Source organism: Myxine glutinosa, chromosome 1 (assembly GCF_964187855.1).
Source record: "Myxine glutinosa chromosome 1, kmMyxGlut1.1, whole genome shotgun sequence".
NCBI classification, from domain to species: Eukaryota; Metazoa; Chordata; class Myxini; order Myxiniformes; family Myxinidae; genus Myxine; species Myxine glutinosa.
The window spans coordinates 138294363-138313348 of record NC_136261.1 but is presented as its reverse complement, the minus strand read 5'-3'; the positions used below and the strand labels follow the sequence as shown (position 1 = coordinate 138313348).

Sequence of the window (18986 nt, the reverse complement as noted above, 5' to 3'; positions counted from 1 at the left end):
CCCCCCCCCCCCCCCCGGCCCCTTTCCCCCACTTTTCTTCAGGGTGAACTTGTGACTTTTTATATCTTTTGAGATCTGACTATCAAGTTCCCCCATATAACCCCATTATCTTCGAACCCATTGGGTCGATACTCATCTTGATGTGGCCGAGTATTTTGGTGAATCCGACTACGTGTTCTCTTTTCCCAATGTACAAAATATTCGCCTTGCAAAAGCAAAAGGCCACTAATAAAATCATTTGCTACATTCTACCATGAAACACGGAGCACGAGTGTTTGCTTGTGGATGTTGAAAGTTGTGGGACGTCGAGCTTCGTTACATTCGGTTTCGGTTAGGAAGCAGAACAAGGTGGCAATTCCTGGTAGCCGATGGATGGCACGATGTTGCAGTTGAAAAGGGTGATTGGGTCGAGGGTTTAAATGTATTCCCTGTACAAAGGTGAGAACAACTATATTACGAATTATGACGTGCATCTGCTTTCGCGAGGGGTTCACCATTGAATGTGAACAAACGAAAGCCGAATATAAAATTTAATGTGGTATGGAATATTGGGTGCATTTTCTTTTAATGGTGACGGTGCATGCACGCATACCTGTGTTTGAGCCTGGAGGTGCAGCAGTTTTGGATGGCTTTCTGACATGGAGCTTCCTTGATCCTAAAGAGGTTGTAAGAAAAAAAAAATGATCGTTTAAAATTCCCAACAAATTCCTTACCAACAGCAATGTACGTTGGTGACTATTGTTATTGTATTTTTTTAATTATTATTTGATCACTTCGAGTCATTCCAAAAGTCGTAAACAAATCATGAGGGTCGCACTAAGCGAAGCGGTGCATTTAAAAGGGCCTGGGTGACATACCTGTGCTTTATTGTATTCGCAGGAAATTTGATGGTTTGAGAGAAACATCAAATCAGACGTGGAAAATCATGATGCGATTGGGTGCTTATCTCAATAACATTGCAATTTTGAAATGAATGCATGCTACATATGAAAAAGGAATCTCTTACAGGCTTGTCTTGGATATTACAGTAAATAAAAATAATAATAAAGGATTTCTAATCTGTTTATATGAAGAAGCTTCAACTTTTCATTCTTATTTTGAAAACATAGATCTAACAATGCTGATTATGGTCTCAATTCGTTGGAATTCTTGTACTCTACTTTAAAATTATGACTATGTTATGTTGCAAGGAGTAGGGAATAGCAGAACGCATCCCCTTACCTTAATATGTCCTTTCATTTAAAACAAAATGTCGAAATTTCAAGGTGGTGTACCTGAGTGAAACCGAGATGTGCTTTTGGTCGTGATCGTTTCCTCCTCCTGTTGGTTGTTATCTCCATATGCGGGTTTCAGAAGGTGGAACGGAGCCCTCCCAGATCTCAAAGTATCAACCACCGTGTGTGTGTGTGTGTGTGTGTGTGTGTGTGTGTGTGTGTGTGTGTGTGTGTGTGTGTGTGTGTGTGTGTGTGTCCGTCCGTCCGTCCGAAAATCATGTATGTTTGTATAAGTTGTTGTTATTGTCTGCTATCTCCACATATGGGTCGGTTTCAGGAGATGGAACGGAGACCTACCAGGTCTCAAAGTGTGAGTGTGTATGTGTGTGTGTGTGTGTGTGTGTGTGTGTGTGTGTGTGTGTGTGTGTGTCAGAATGTGTCCTTCATAAATGCAGGACCATGAAACCAAGCAGCCTGAAGCTTTGCATGCATACCAACAGAATTCCAAAAAGAACGCACAAAACTGGGTATTTTGATAGATTTAAACACGCCTTTTGAAGATAGTAAACTGGCTTATTTAATGAAAACAAAAACAGGCTTTATCCTTGGTCAGTCTGATATACCTCACAGGGGTCATAAGCTTTTTCGGCCTGCTCAAAAACGCCTTGCCTTGAATCTCCCACGATGAAGCTAACTCCAAGGGCCTCTCACTCACTCACCGCAGGCAGGTTGGTGGTCTTTCCGTCTTCTACCGACTCCTCTCTGGCCTTGCCCCCCCCAGCTCTCTCTGGGCTCTGTCCCGCAAATATTCCTGCAGGTCGCACAAGATCTGCCAGCAACCCTCTCATGGTTAAACTGCCAAAATCAAGACTCTCTGCTCACCTTCACTCCTTCATTCCTCTTTTCTCCCGCATCTGGAACAAACTCCCTCACTCTCTTCAATCCCACTCCACCCTCCAGGTCTTTAACACAACTGTTCACCACCATCTCTTATCTTCCCCTATCCAAAACCTTGATCTTTTCTATCCCCGCTAATTTCACCCCAATTCCACTTTTTAAAAATACCAACTTCTGTCCTGGAAGTCCTTGGTGTGCTTGTGTTTTATACTTCTCTCACCCCCCCCCCCCCCTTCCCATGCCACCTCCCCCAAAGCCCTCTCCCTCCCACACATCTCCCTGCTCTCAAATGTTGTGTTTGTGTGCTTCCCCTTCTCTCCCCATCTTGTCTTCCGCTCCCTCTTTTTATATATTTTGTTTGTCTGGTTGATTTGTTTGTGAAGTAAATGTCAGCTCTTTCACGAGCCTCGATTCAGTATACAAAAAAAACCCAATAAAAACAGGATGCAACATTTTCTGCATGATTAAGTGCTCAAAATAAATTTTTTCACTTTCCTCACTCAAAACAACGAATGTTTAATCTTCATACCAACAAATCACTGTATATATCGCTTCTGTAGGTGCTGCAGTTTTCAAACCAGGAGCTTGGAGTGATTTTATGCTTTATATGATGTGATTTTCACGATGGCCTCTCACAGACTAATTAAAGTATATAATAGAAATATGATTTTCCATTTGAGGATCACATCTCATGGACGAAGTAACTGTCAAAATCTGAAGTGAAATCTGCAACATTTAAAAAAAATCAGCGATTATCGATTATATAAAAGGAGTTCTGTCTCGCCGTACCTACGTACACTACATGGCCAAAGGTATTTGGACACCCAAACATCACACCCGTATGTGCTCGTCGAACATCTCATTCCAAAATCATGGCCATTAATATGGAGTTGGTGTCCCCCTTTGGTGCTCTAACAGCCTCCACTCTTCTGGGAAGGCTTTCCACTGGATGCTGGAACATTGCTGCAGCGATTTGCTTCAATTCAGCCACAAGAGCATAAGTGAGGTTAGGCACTGATGTTGGGCGATTAGGCCTGGCTTGCTGTCGGTGTTCCAATTCATCCCAAAGGTGTTCAAAGGGGGTTGTCGTCTAGTATCTATGGAGGGTACCCGTGTACCCCCCCACCCCCCAGGACTCTACCAAACCAACTTTTCGAGCTTCCTTTTATGGTCAACAACAACAACATGCATTTTAAGGCCATTTTCCCTGCTAGAGCAGGGGTTAGCCTTGTGGTCCCCATGACAATTTACCGTTTTGCCCTATTTTCTGCATCTCTCCTTGTTAACCCCCTTGCCCGCATTTCTTCTTCCACCATCTTTAGCCAAGTCTTTCTCGGTCTTCCCCGTCCTCTACTTCCTTCTACATTCATTTCCATCACTCTTCTCAACCAGTCACTTTCATCCTTCCTCAACACATGACCAAACCATCTCAACCTGTTCCTCTTCACAGCATCAATCACAGGCTCTATTCCCATCATCTTTCGCAATTCATCATTTGTCTTCCTCTCTCTCAACGATACTCCGCACATCCACCGAACCATTCACATTTCCACCCTTTCCAGCCTTCGTTGCTGCTCTACGTTCATTACCCATGTCTCGCTCCCATAAATCATAACACTTCTCACACATGCAGCATACACCTTTCCCTTCAGCTTCAATGACACTCCCCTCCTCGTCAGCACGCCACTCAGTTCCCGAAACGTCTTCCATGCACATCTCACTCGAGCAACCGTTGCCGAGTCTGATCCACCTTCTCCATTCAGCATGTCTCCAAGGTAGCAAAAATGTTTTCACACCTTCCAGCTTCATGCCGTCTCCAAGATCCAACTCAACATTTCCTCCATCTGCAGCTCCCTCTGTGCACACCTTACATTTGAATGTAGCTGCCACACTGGTTAAAGACCCTCTCAGACCACCACATTTTTGATGAACCCACTCAGCGCACATTGTTCATTGAATGGAGTTCACTCCGACACCCTTCCTGCACACAGCACATGGCCACTTCCCAGTTCTTTCCACCTCACCACATGCTTTACCACTTGCCATCACCTTTGTCTTTCCGATATTCACCTTCAGACCTTTTGTCTCCATACATTCCTTCAACGTGTACATCTTTTCCTTCAGTCCATCCATACTTTCCGCAATCAACACCAGATCATCTGCATACAACTCCCATGGTAAACCCTCCTTTACGTTCTGAGCCAGCACCTCCATCACAGCTACAAATAGTAGTGGACTTAGTACCGACCCCTGATGCACTCCGACCTTCACCTCAAATTCACCATTGTTCCCGTCCTTCGTCCTTACAGCTGTGCGCGCTCTTTTGTACATTGCCATCACTCCTCTGATCAACCATTCCTCCACTCCGAACTTCCTCAATGCCCATGTCAATACTTCGTGTGGAACCCTATCGAATGCTTTCTCCAGATCAACAAACCCAAGAAACAACTTCTTCCTTTTCTCCATGTACTTCTCCTGCAACTGCCTCACAATAAAGAGCATGTCTGTCGTTCCTCTTCCTGGCATAAATCCAAACTGCATTTCGTCGATCTTCACCTTCTTCCTTATCCTCCTCTCCAACACCCTTTCCAATACCTTCATTCCATGCTCCAATAACTTTATCGCTCGGTACGAGCCACACTCCAGAGGGTCACCTTTCCCCTTGTATAGAGGGACGAGTTCCCAATCCACTGGAATGCGACCTTCTTTCACCACCAGATTACAGATCTCTGTCATTCTCTTCACACCCCAACTTCCTGCTGCCTTCAACATATCTCCCACAACTCCCGTCGGCCCTCCCGCTTTTCTACTCTTCATTGCTTTTATCGCTTCCTCAACTTCCTTCACAGTTATCTTCTCTGCCAGTCCTAAAACTGGGTTACTCTCTATGTTGCCATCCCATTCATTCTCTGTATTCAACAGGATTTCCTTATATCTTTTCCATCTTCCTTTAATTCCATCTGGGTCCACAACGATTTGTCCCACTTCATCCTTCAAGCACATCACCCCCATCACATCACACCTCTCTTTCGCTATCTGCTTTGCAATCCTGAATACCGCTCTCTGACCCTCTTCCGAATCCAAGCGTTTTCCGAACATTTTCCTGCATGCCTCCTGTGCCTTTGCTACCTCTTTCTTTGCAGTCTTCTTGGCTGCCTTATAACTTTCATGCTCTGCTTTTTCTGCTCCCGTACCCTTCGCCTTCTGCCACTCCTTGAAATTCTTCCTCTTCTCGTCAATCCTCTTTCCAACTTCATCATCCCACCACCATGTTTCCGAGTGCCTCGGTGGTCATTTTGTCCATCCACATACCTCACCAACAGCTCCCAACAGACTATTTTTCATTGACATCCAACCACGTTCAAGATCAACCACATCATCCTCTACACTACTCAGCCTCTCTTTTAATGCCTCCCTTACTGTCACCTCTTTCAACCTCCACACCTTCATTCTCGGTTGGTACTTCACCCGCCAAGCTCTCCTCGCACCTTTCACCCTTATGTCGCAGACAACCAAGTGGTGCTGTGAAACAGCCTCCTCCCCCGGGATCACCTTTGTGTTCCGGAGGTGCCCCCTATCTCGCCTACGCACCATCAGGTAGTCAACGGTTGCTTGTCGACCCACCTGACGTGTATGTAACAAGCTTATTATCCTCTTTCTGGAACTGAGTATTACAAATAAATTTTATGGTTCTTTATGGTCAAAATTTCCTTTTATTTTTTTTCTTTCCTTTCCTTTTATTTCCTTTTATTGGTCCTATTACACATTTGAGATGTTAACAAAAAAAAATTCCCGGCACTCTGGCGATATTCAAGATGTCGTCCAAAATGGCCACCAAAATGGGTAAAATCAGCCAATATGGTATATAACATCTCAAAAATGTGACAAATTGGAGAAATAATCATTGGGATTTGGTTCCTGGTCATCTATATAATAATACCGTAAGGACTCGACTTTGTTATCCCTTTTACGCCGCACCCAGTGACCCGATGCCCATGGCACTAATGCATTTTCCATCTACGAACCGCGCTCTTTGTTTATCACGCACAGCCATACTCGAAAAATCTGAATTCGCCGACTTTGGGACCCAAAAGCATCCGATTATCGGCCGATACGACGCCATCTTACGACATCATCGTATTGGCGTCTGCTGGGCGAAGGCGATGCGAGCCGTCCGCTGATTGGACAGTCGAGTGGTGTGAACCAAATCGTCTTTTTATTCCCTTGAACATTTTAAATTAGGATATATAAGGAAACGTCTTTATCGTCATTTTAATAAAGTTAAATGGAGTGACGTTTTGGAAACATTTTTTGAAGTTTGAAGTTTTTTCGAATCGAAGTGAAGAAGTTTTTGAAGTTTTAATTTTGGAAACGTTAAATGGAGAAACAGTTTCACAGGAAGAGAATGCGATGCGATGAAGAAGAATCCATCTTTATTTTATTTTTTTGAACCACAAAAGATTGAAGCTCCATGAAGTCAAGAATGTGAAACTACGTGAATGTAATAAAATAAAAATGTACATAAACGACACAGTTCTATGAAACAGTTTCACAGGAAGAGAATGCGATGCGATGCGATGAAGAAGAATCCATCTTTATTTTATTTTTTTGAACCACAAAAGATTGAAGCTCCACGAAGTCAAGAATGTGAAACTACGTGAATGTAATAAAATAAAAATATACATAAACGACACAGTTCTAAGAAACAGTTTCACAGGAAGAGAATGCGATGCGATGTGATGAAGAAGAATCCATCTTTATTTTATTTTTTTAAACCACAAAAGATTGAAGCTCCACGAAGTCAAGAATGTGAAACTACGTGAATGTAATAAAATAAAAATATACATAAACAACAGAATTCTATGGAATTTTAAATCGATTCATTTTCACATGAAGAAAATGAGGTGCAGATGAAGAAGATGACTGCATCACCAGAATTCACCTCAGGTTTTTGGCGTATCTTTCAAGTTGTGATTTTGTGAAAATCCTGAATATTCCTTTGGTTTTGTCGACACGTTTTGTTGAGAAGACGATCAACAAAACATTTTCCTTTTTGATTGACAGGTTACAAATGTGTTCTTGAATAGCCGAAATGTCGCGTTTTTTAATTCAAGTTGAATAGGTCTTGAGGCCTTTATTAATAATCTATATCTATCTATATAATAATACCGTAAGGACTCGACTTTGTTATCCCTTTTACGCCGCACCCAGTGACCCGATGCCCACGGCACTAATGCATTTTCCATCTTCGAACCGCGCTCTTTGTTTATCACGTGCAGCCATACTCGAAAAATCTGAATTCGCCGACTTTGGGACCCAAAAGCATCCGATTATCGGCCGATACGACGCCATCTTATGACACCATCGTATTGGCGTCTGCTGGGCGAAGGCGATGCGAGCCGTCCGCTGATTGGACAGTCGAGTGGTGTGATGGGTGGTGTGAACCAAATGGTCTTTTTATTCCCTTGAACATTTGAAATTAGGATATATAAGGAAACGTCTTTATCGTCATTTTAATAAAGTTAAATGGAGTGACGTTGCGATACTCGGGGTGCGTTGCATAAATCCTCGTAACTCAGAGAGGTGTAGCAGGTGGCGAGACGTAAGGAAGCTTAAAGATAACGAGCTGAAAACAGATGAACGATATCCCTTCCGTGGATGTTCCACGGGTTTCACGTCTTTATCGTCATTTTAATAAAGTTAAATGGAGTGACGTTGCGATCAGTGAGTTGTACTTGTATACGAAGAGATAAAAGGATGGCATTGACTTCGAGACGGTACGTGATAGTTGGCTGCGGCTGGCTGATGCTGAGTTTTTTTTCTAAGTGCCATGGATGCTGATGGACATAATAAAGGTATCGGCTGATCTCTCATCGTAATATTACCCGATGGAAATGAACTGTTTCTTTGTTTGTCATTTCCTGTGCAATAATGTCAAATTGATGTCAGACATCCTTTTCTATTGACAGCTGCTCTCCTTTTCGATGGCATCGTCTATTGATATGCATGTTCCTCTTTCATATAATTTTACACATTCACAATCAGTATTTCAATTCTTGCAGACATTGGAAAGGAAGTTGACTCACAGGCCAACTCTCTGGCTCAATCACAGGCCGACGCACAGGCGATGTAATTGTGAGTAGCATTTTTGCACAAGTGAAAATTGATCTTTCTTCCTAACTCTTACTCGGACAAGCAAATCCCCTATGCCATCCATAATGGTACACTCTATCCATACACCACATCCTCCCTTCCGTGGATGTTCCACGGGTTTCGGCTAGTCTATATAATAATACCGTAAGGACTCGACTTTGTTATCCCTTTTACGCCGCACCCAGTGACCCGATGCCCACGGCACTAATGGATTTACGATCTACGAACCGCGCTCTTTGTTTATCACGTACAGACATACTCGAAAAATCTGAATTAGCCGAGGTTGGGGCCCAAAAGCATCCGATTAACTGCCGATACGACTCCATCTTACGACGCCATCGTATTGGCGTCTGCTGGGTGAAGGCGAAGCGAGCCGTCCGCTGATTGGACAGTCGAGTGGTATGAACATGGGTGGTGTGAACCAAATGGTCTTTTTATTCCCTTGAACATTTTAAATTAGGAGATATAAGGAAACGTCTTTATCGTCATTTTAATAAAGTTAAATGGAGTGACGTTGCGATACTCGGGGTGCGTTGCATAAATCCTCGTAACTCAGAGAGGTGTAGCAGGTGGCGAGACGTAAGGAAGCTTAAAGATAACGAGCTGAAACAGACGAACGATATGTCAATCTCTTTCTACACCGAACGGCAATAAAAGTATGAGAGCGGGAAGGCATGGCTTGAGCACTTCGAGCAGAGAGGACTGATTGGACTTAACTTAAAGAGAAAAAATTGGAGCTTAACGGAAGAAGAAGATCCCATGAGCGCTCCCCTATGCCATCCATAATGGTACACTCTATCCATACACCATATCCTCCCTTCCGTGGATGTTCCACGGGTTTCGGCTAGTATATCTATATAATAATACTGTAAGAACTCGACTTTGTTATCCCTTTTACGCCGCACCCAGTGACCCGATGCCCACGGCACTAATGCATTTTCCATCTACGAACCGCGCTCTTTGTTTATCACATACAGCCATACTCGAAAAATCTGAATTCGCCGACTTTGGGACCCAAAAGCATCCGATTATCGGCCGATACGACGCCATCTTACGACACCATCGTATTGGCGTCTGCTGGGCGAAGGCGATGCGAGCCGTCCGCTGATTCGACAGTCGAGTGGTGTGATGGGTGGTGTGAACCAAATTGTCTTTTTATTCCCTTGAACATTTGAAATTAGGATATATAAGGAAACGTCTTTATCGTCATTTTAATAAAGTTAAATGGAGTGACGTTGCGATACTCGGGGTGCGTTGCATAAATCCTCGTAACTCAGAGAGGTGTAGCAGGTGGTGAGACGTAAGGAAGCTTAAAGATAACGAGCTGAAAACAGACGAACGATATCCCTTCCGTGGATGTTCCACAGGTTTCACGTCTTTATCGTCATTTTAATAAAGTTAAATGGAGTGACGTTGCGATCAGTGAGTTGTATACGAAGAGATAAAAGGATGGCATTGACTTCGAGACGGTACGTGATAGTTGGCTGCGGCTGGCTGATGCAACGTTTTTTTTTTTCTAAGTGCCATGGATGCTGATGGACATAATAAAGGTATCGGCTGATCTCTCATCGTAATATTACCCGATGGAAATGAACTGTTTCTTTGTTTGTCATTTCCTGTGCAATAATGTCAAATTGATAAGTCAGACATCCTTTTCTATGGACAGCTGTTCTCCTTTTCGATGGCATCGTCTATTGATATGCATGTTCTTCTTTCATATAATTTTACACATTCACAATCAGTATTTCAACTCTTGCAGATATTGGAAAGGAAGTTGACTCACAGGCCAACTCTCTGGCTCAATCACAGGCCGACGCACAGGCGATGTAATTGTGAGTAGCATTTTTGCACAAGTGAAAATTGATCTTTCTTCCTAACTCTTACTCGGACAAGCAAATCCCCTATGCCATCCATAATGGTACACTCTATCCATACACCACATCCTCCCTTCCGTGGATGTTCCACGGGTTTCACGTCTTTATCGTCATTTTAATAAAGTTAAATGGAGTGACGTTGCGATACTCGGGGTGCGTTGCATAAACCCTCGTAACTCAGAGAGGTGTAGCAGGTGGCGAGACATAAGGAAGCTTAAAGATAACGAGCTGAAAACAGACGAACGATATGTCAATCTCTTTCTACACCGAACGGAAATAAAAGTATGAGAGCGGGTAGGCATGGCCTGAGCACTTCGAGCAGAGAGGACTGATTGGACTTAACTTAAAGAGAAAAAATTGGAGCTTAACGGAAGAAGCAGATCCCATGAGCGCTCCCCTATGCCATCCATAATGGTACACTCGATCCATACACCACATCCTCCTTTCCGTGGATGTTCCACGGGTTTCGGCTAGTATATAATAATACCGTAAGGACTCGACTTTGTTATCCCTTTTACGCCGCACACAGTGACCCGATGCCCACGGCACTAATGGATTTACCATCTACGAACCGCGCTCTTTGTTTATCACGTACAGCCACACTCGAAAAATCTGAATTAGTCGACTTTGGGGCCCAAAAGCATCCGATTAACGGCCGATACGACGCCATCTTTCGACGCCATCGTATTGGCGTCTGCTGGGCGTAGGCGATGCGAGCCGTCCACTGATTGGACAGTCGAGTGGTGTCATTAAATAATGGGCCGTGCTTACTGCTTACTGATATTGATCTGAAACTTGCAAATGGGCATGTATTGCAAAGCAATTTTCCTTCTTATATTGTCCAAGTCTAAAATACACACCCACACACACACATAAATCAGCTGATCGTCAAATCTGCATTCCCTACAACCAGTGATTACAGGTTTAAAAAATGATTTTGTGACGTATTGACTCAACGATGTAAATAGGAAAGCATTAATTTAATTATTTCCTTCTTATTCTGTAAAAGCGGCCTCGACGGTATAGTGTGCGATTGCCCAAAGCAGGTTCTTATTTTGACAATCGTTAGTCATATAATAAATACTTACGGAATATTAAATGAAAAAAAATGTTTCTTTCTTGAATATTTTAAAGCATTTTGTTTTTCATTCCACATGGTGTGTTTCTTCCCTCCCTCTGTGGACAACCAAGTGCCGGCTTCCGGTGGTAGTATAATCCTCTGTAGCAGTGTAGGGTTTTATGAGCCAATGATTATGGTGCGGCGCATGTCGAGTCACAGCAGGATTTTATGAAACGCCATTTGAAGTTGTCAAAAAGGTCAGAGTACCTGCTAACATGTCAAGCTACAGCAGGGCAGCGCAGGTCAGTTATAGTTAATCAACGGATCAATGAGAATGTCCTTTACTGTACGTACTGTACTTTACCACATCGGTTAGAAACGCGGCCGCAGGAGATCTCCGATGGTCTTTACTTTAGGTTCTGTTTTGGATTCGGTTCCCGCCTCCTGATACCTCGCAGGTGTGACGTCGCATCAGAGGACGTTAAGCCAGCTGTCTCATCTGATTGGACAGTCGAAGGCGACAGCAAGCCGTCCACTCAGTGGACAATCCAGAGCATGCATTTGTGCCGGTGTCGGTGATCGTTGTTCATATACGCACTCTTCATTCTCATCTTTCTTCCTAACTCTTACTCGGACAAGCAAATCCCCTATGCCATCCATAATGGTACACTCTATCCATACACCACATCCTCCCTTCCGTGGACGTTCCATGGGTTTCGGCTAGTCTATATAATAATCGCGTAAGGACTCGACTTTGTTATCCCTTTTACGCCGCACCCAGTGACCCGATGCCCATGGCACTAATGGATTTACGATCTACGAACCGCGCTCTTTGTTTATCACGTACAGCCATACTCGAAAAATCTGAATTAGCCGACGTTGGGGCCCAAAAGCATCTGATTAACTGCCGATACGATGCCATCTTACGACGCCATCGCATTGGCGTCTGCTGGGCGAAGGCGAAGCAAGCCATCCGCTGATTGGACAGGCGAAGGCGAAAGCAAGCCGTCCACTGAGTGGACAATCCAGAGCATGCATTTGTGCCGGTGTCGGCGATCGTTGTTCACATACGCACTCTTCATTCTCATTTTTCTTCCTAACTCTTACTCGGACAAGCAAATCCCCTATGCCATCCATAATGGTACACTCTATCCATACACCATATCCTCCCTTCCGTGGATGTTCCACGGGTTTCGGGTAGTTAGTAACTAATTTCTGATGATTGGATTTTGTTGCAATTTTTAAAAATCCAAGATCGCATCCAAAATGGCCACCAAAATATGCAAAATCATAGAAAATTATATATAACAGCCAAAACCTGTGACAAAATTGTAAATTAATCATTCGAATAAAATGTTTCTTATCATTAATAACTAATATGTGGTTATTCTAATTCAGTTGCTATTTTTTAAGTTGAGTACTAAGTCATAGTATTCCACCTTGGAATATCTGATGAAAGAATAATGGTACTGAAATGGACATTTTATATAGCGACTGTCCACCGCTGGTCCGAATATTTGCCTTTTGTGGTGGCCATTTTGGATGCCATCTTGGAATTTAAGCATGGTAACAAAATTCAATCACTAGGTATTAGTTACTGAATGAATGAATGAATGATCGTTTTCAGGCCATTTTTCCCCACGAGAGTGGGGGTTGGCACTTGCAGGCCCCATGACCTCATGGGGCGCTGTTTGAGGAAATGTTTTTTTATGGCCGGATGCCCTTCCTGACGCCAACCCTTGGTCGCCTCTTACGAGGTGCAGTGATACAGTGTACCTATTCTAAATCGGGTACACACCGTGATCATTCATCCCAGCAAGCTGGTACTCAATTTGCCGACATCGGAAGGATGAGCAGGCTGAGTCAACCCCCCTGGTGTGAATTCAGCGATCGACCGGGATTCGAACTCAGGATCCTCGGATCCCAGGCCAGCATCCTAACCGCTAAGCCAACACCAGCCTGGTAATAGGTACTAATGATGAGAAACACATAACGCGGATATAACTAATCAACCAATAATGGTACCCCCCGTGCAATCAGCAGCGTTATCAATCAGATGCTCGACAATTTGCAAACAGTATGATATGGTGGAGTGAGGTGGGGATAGATGGGCCGGATTCAATTTACATTAAAACAAAAACTCTTCCTCATTCATCTTCTTCATCTATCTATAATTCCAGTAATCTCTGTTTGTACGTCTGTACGTTTGTACGTCTGTACGTTTGTCTGTGACCGCTGTTTCTCGACAACCACGGGTCCGATATACTTTTAACTTGCCAGGTATATTGCTGGGGACCCGAGGATGTGCCTTTTCAAGGTTTCATATTAATCGGACAATTACTTACCGAGCTATGTCCAAAAAACGATTCAACCAATCAGAGAGCAGCGAACGATCGCGTGTGCCGAACGTGGAGGACACACTCTGCCTCGGATGGCACATTTGAGAGCGTATTCATTTATTTCACGTTTGCAAACTATGTTGGCGTTAAACTATGTTTTAAAACTATAAAACTAATAAAACCGAATTTGCGATTCATTCGCTTTCCTGCGCGTTTGTGCACGCGATGGCGATTTCTTTACCAAACTCCGGAAGCCGTTCGCTTTGGACCAAACCATTGCATGTAAATAGAGGGGGGGGATTGTCACCGTACTCGCAAGCCGTTCGCTTTGGACCAAACCATTTCATGTAAATAGAGGGGGGGGATATAATTTTAGATATAGATATAGTACGGGCAATGCCCTAGTTTCTAATAATGGTGAGTCTCATTCAGTCCTGTTTCTCATATCGAGGGAGGGGAAAGGGTGGAGGGAGTCTGCATTATCCGGCAACGGACATGATGAGCATACTTTGAATAACGTTTTGTTGATTCCTTCCATACTTTACATGGAGTGGAAGTTGGGCTCGTTAGTCAGAAGTGAATCGCACTTTTTTTTTGACCAACAACAGTTGCAAAGATTGCTTCTGGTATATCTTTCTTTTACCTTTTGTTTGAATCTTTGCTGCATCTGTTGCACTTGCATGAATCGGCTGATGAAGTCCATCCTCTGCTGATTTTGATTTAAAACAAGAGGTTCTCTGGAAACAAAATAAACAAGCTGCAGGAGTAAGTTGTTAACCTTCAGTGATAAATCTCAAAATGTTTGCAAACCGAAAACTACCTTATCCTTGTGCTTTGAGCCAGGTGATGACCCCTTTCCAGTTGTCTTCTTCAGAACCTTTGATTCTTTTGCTTGCTTTCGGAAAAGGTAATGGGGTGAAAAAAATAGTCACTTGTGGGGGGAGGAAAGGGGTGGAAGAAGGTTATATGTTCAGCAGTGAGGATGCTGGGTGTGCTGCCTCAAGAGGAAAGTGGCATGAGAAGCAACACGAGGCAACAAACTCTTGATTTTATGGTGGCATGGGAGAAAAGTGCTCTCAGCCATTCTGTAACCACCTTGTCATCTCACATTGAAATAATGTGTAATCACTGATTACTTTGTGATATCAATATCATAAAAAAGGTCGTGTTCTCAATCTATCAAAGTGACACACTGATTGGATTGCAGACCTCAGACCTGACACTTGGTGTCAATTTTGCACTGATCGTGTTTTTATTTCATCCCTCGGTGAAACTTCAAGGGCGCCAGATTTCAGTGCAAATAGGTATGCATGGCACAACCATGTGAAGAGGATTCTTTCTTCCCCACCCCACAAATATATTGCTAGAAATGTTATTTGTACAAATGGCCATATATGTCTGACTGTGATAAGGGAAGAACCTCAACTCTGTGTCCTTACCCGAGAAGAAAGAGGAAGTTCTGTCCTGTCTTGCTTGACCCTCCTTCCACGACAGGCCAAGATAGCACAGTGCCCATGTTCTCTGTTATTCTTGTTGCCTCTCTATCTGCCCTATTCAGTCCGTCATTTATCCACAACCTGCCCTCTGCACGGATGTCAGCAAGCATCACTCCCATCCGCAATAAGGATGCAAAAACAGCCTTTACCAACTCGAGGCCAATGAGCTTGCTTCCAATTACAAGCAAAGTCATGGAATCAAAATTGAGACTATTCATAAGCCTTAATGGAACTTGTGGTCTGTTAAAGCATCCTGTTGTGGAAAAAAGCATTTAAACCTTTTATTAAAATAAATATACTAATGAGCAGTAGTTTATCAAAAAGCGTAATTGAATTGCATAATAATCCAGAGCTCGAAAGTAAATTACTGTTTTTTCTCGAGCACTTGGTGTTATTGGTGCATAATTATTAGGAGCATCGCCATAATTCTTGGTTGTGCAGCAAAAATATGGTAACCATTAGCACGGTTGGCAAGTCCCATACCACGAGCTCCCAGGTTGTCATTCACTGAGCATGTTGTAAGCGACCTCCATCCTGTATTTGTAAATTGTCCTATTGATCCATGAAAACTTAGGAAAAGCCTTTCCTCACTTAAATATGACAAGAACCACAGCTGTTTCCCCCGTGGCAGAATTTCAAATGATTGCCAGAATATTTTTCTCAATATTTCTTAGTTAAGGGAAGGCTCTGATGTCAACATAATTCTCACCAAGTGACTACCAACCGTAGGACATCCTATTGTGTGTGCTTTATAGCGAAGAACATGCGATTGCTGTCTCCCCCAGAACACAGAAAGGTGCAATTTTTGGTTTAATCTGAGTTTTTTAAAATGCAAAGTTAAAGCTCATGGAAGAGCTAATGACTCTGTCTGAAAGAGGTGGGTACAGGGAGGACAGCTTGTGAGAGTAAAAGAAAGTGGGTAGTTATCGGAGAGAGCAAGAGGTGGTGGTAAGCTGCAATTTTACAGAACAGAAAAGAGCATGACAAGACAGACAGGCAATTTCACATGTAGGATAAAGCAGTGCAGGTGAACAGAAAGCTTGAACTTTGTGAACTTAACAATAAATGGGGTTTTCTTGAACAATGTGGTGGACCTGAGGATTTTGTGTGGGGCAGAGGGCTGAAAGATCATGGGTAAAACACTTGATTTAACACAATAAAAAGCTGAGGCTATACAGACCTATCAAACGGTGAGATGGTAGAAAGTCCTGTGCCTTAGCCTTTTTGAGGGGCGGCCAATGTTTTAAGTGCTTGCAGTATGCAGGAGTGAGATATTGGAGGAGGAAAGGCCAACCGGTAACGAAAATATATACTCTATGTTAATTTGAATACATTAAGCTGGAAGGAGGTCTGAGGTGTCGACCTGGTCCAGCAGAGAATGGCCAATCTATGAATGATTTTGGAAGCCAATCTGAAAATTACGTCTTCCAAAAAGACACCATGGCTGATGCTGATGGCGCAGGAATGAAGATAATTAATTTATTTCAAAGGTTGATCACAGAAGTGGATATGATTGCAATGATATAATACTTCCTGATAAACAAGGTGCGAATGTGAGCCTTATTGTGATTGAAATAGCTGCTGCCAACCTGTGTTCTGGGTGATGGACAAGTCAAAAAATGTTTTGGTGAATTGTTGGAAAAGAGGATTTTCCAGTGATACAGAAATGTCGTTGATGTTGAAAATAAATAGTGCTGCACTAACCACTGCATTGGGATATACAGCACCAGCCAATAGTGGTAGAGTGGTTGAGAAGATTGCATCAAGATTTGCATGTTGTTTGTGGGTGTGGTAACCCGCTTGGTAATGAAAGCCCGCTTGGAGTTTGCAAAAAAGCACCGAAAGGACTGACTGTGAGAAACAAGATTCTGTGGGCTTTCATGTGTCTTTCACTGAGGAGAGGCTTCCGTATGGCCACTCTGCCATAAAGCCCAGATCGGTGGAGTGTTGCAGTGATGGTTGTCCTTCTGGAAGTTTCTCCCATCTCCATACAGGATCTCTGGAGCTCAGCCAGTGACCATCGGGTTCTTGGTCACCTCTCTTACCAAGGCCCTTCTCCCCCGATTGCTCAGTTTGGCCGGGCGGCCAGCTCTAGGAAGAGTCCTGGTTGTTCCAAACTTCTTCCATTTAAGAATTATGGAGGCCACTGTGCTCTTGAGAACCTTCAATGCAGCAGAAATTTTTTTGTGGGCTTCCCCAGATCTGTGCCTCGACACAATCCTGTCTCTGAGCTCTGCAGGCAGTTCCTTCGACCTCGTGGCTTGGTTTTTGCTCTGATATGCATTGTCAGCTCTGAGACCTTATATAGACAGGTGTGTGCCTTTCCAAATCATGTCCAATCAATTGAATTTACCACAGATGGACTCCAATCAAGGTGTAGAAACATCTCAAAGATGATCAAGAGAAATGGGAGGCACCTGAGCTAAATTTTAAGTGTCATAGCAAAGGGTATGAATACTTATGTCAATGTGATATTTCAGTTTTTTCTTTTTAATAAATTTGCAAAACTTTCTAAAATCCTGTTTTCTCTTTGTCATTATGGGGTATTGAGTGCAGATTGATGAGGGAAAAAATGAATTTAAACGATTTCAGCATAAGGCTGCAACATAACAAAATGTGAAAAAAGTGAAGGGGTCTGAATACTTTCTGAATGCACTGTACAAGCCAGATATGCAGAAGGTTAATCACAGAAGAAGGCCTTGGAGGCAGAGAGTTTAGTAAGCCATGTATTGTAAGATGCTAAACGGCGTCAAAGGCTCAGAAATGCCCGGAGGAAGCATCCTTAGCTTCTGTTTCTTGTTCATGGCCATTATGCTTTGTTGAGTGGGCAGGATAAAGCCCAAAAAATGATGATCAGTAATTGCACGAGTAATGAAAAGAAATGACTTTGTCAACAGCAATTATGAATCCCATTATTTTGATTACAATATTGGAATCAGGCTAACTTGTCTGTAGTTTGGAGGATTTGTGTTGGTACCGTGTTTGCAGATAAGGGATGGTGTTTGCAACCTTTTAGCAATGTGTAGGATCTCGTGAGGATGAAAGTGAGAAGATGCCAGTTGGTTGAAGGAAGACGAGAGCTCTTGCACCGATATCAGCAGTGAAAGTGATGCCAAGGCATGGTAAAACCTACTCTTTGACTTTTGAAACAGACTTTGTCTGAGGAGTGATTCACATGGGGCCAAGGAAGGTTTCCATAGAACTCTTCTTCAGTCTTTCTTCTCATGTGGATACGACCACCATTTGACTACTGTGGAACATGAGGGTGGACCTTAGCCATACAAGGCTTCCATGCATTTGTTGATTTACTTGGAATTGGCACCTTCTTCAAATACATATTGTAAGATGTCATTGCTCAACTTTAGGTTGATCCTTAATTGTATGAGCACCCGCCCAATCGGCGAGCTTGTTCCAAGCGTGCAACACGTTCTGCTGACGCATACCATTATTTGGGTTGAGTACAGGCAACAGACCACAGATAAATAATAAAAATCCCCAAAATAAAAATAACCCAGGTTACCTACATGAAGCAGAAACGTGCATACTGCTAATGTTGCATACATAATACATCGTGGTTATTTATATAGCTCAGATAATTCCAATTGCGCAAGCTCATGGGCAGACACCAGAGGCCTTAAGCCAAAGGCCTGAGGCCAATAGTCCTATACTGTATGCACTGACCTCTATCGGCTCTAACCCTTTGATGTTTAATGATCCTTTTAAACTGTCGCTAAGGTGATTTTACAGTGAAGAGAAAACATAGGGAGGGCGTGGCGATTGTTTTCATGACACTTCCGAAAATGTCTTTGGCTAACCATAGCACCAAAATGGCAGACCTATGTATTCTTTTTCCATGTTAGAATTGTGGGTGGTGTCAGGCCAGTTGTCCAAACAATGGGAAAACAGCAGACATACATACATACAAACACTTGCTCCATTATATCTAGATGTCA

At 43.1% G+C, this 18986-nt stretch overlaps 2 protein-coding genes across 2 annotated transcripts in view; one reads left to right on the top strand and one right to left on the bottom strand.

Moving 5' to 3' along the window:
- The window catches only part of LOC137428925 (mitochondrial carrier homolog 2), a 64780-nt gene extending 63716 nt beyond the window's left edge, over nt 1-1064 (top strand). The window contains exon 14 of the mRNA XM_078777500.1: nt 43-1064. The gene's annotated coding sequence lies outside the window, so the exon portion shown is untranslated. The remainder of the gene's footprint in view (nt 1-42) is intronic.
- A 1729-nt stretch (nt 1065-2793) lies between these two features.
- The window catches only part of AGBL3 (AGBL carboxypeptidase 3), a 96183-nt gene continuing 79990 nt past the window's right edge, over nt 2794-18986 (bottom strand). Inside the window, exons 10-12 of the mRNA XM_078769995.1 lie at nt 14358-14432; nt 14181-14274; nt 2794-2837 (exon numbers count right to left, since the gene is read on the bottom strand). Of these exons, the coding sequence (XP_078626121.1) occupies nt 2794-2837; nt 14181-14274; nt 14358-14432 (213 nt within the window). The remainder of the gene's footprint in view (nt 2838-14180; nt 14275-14357; nt 14433-18986) is intronic.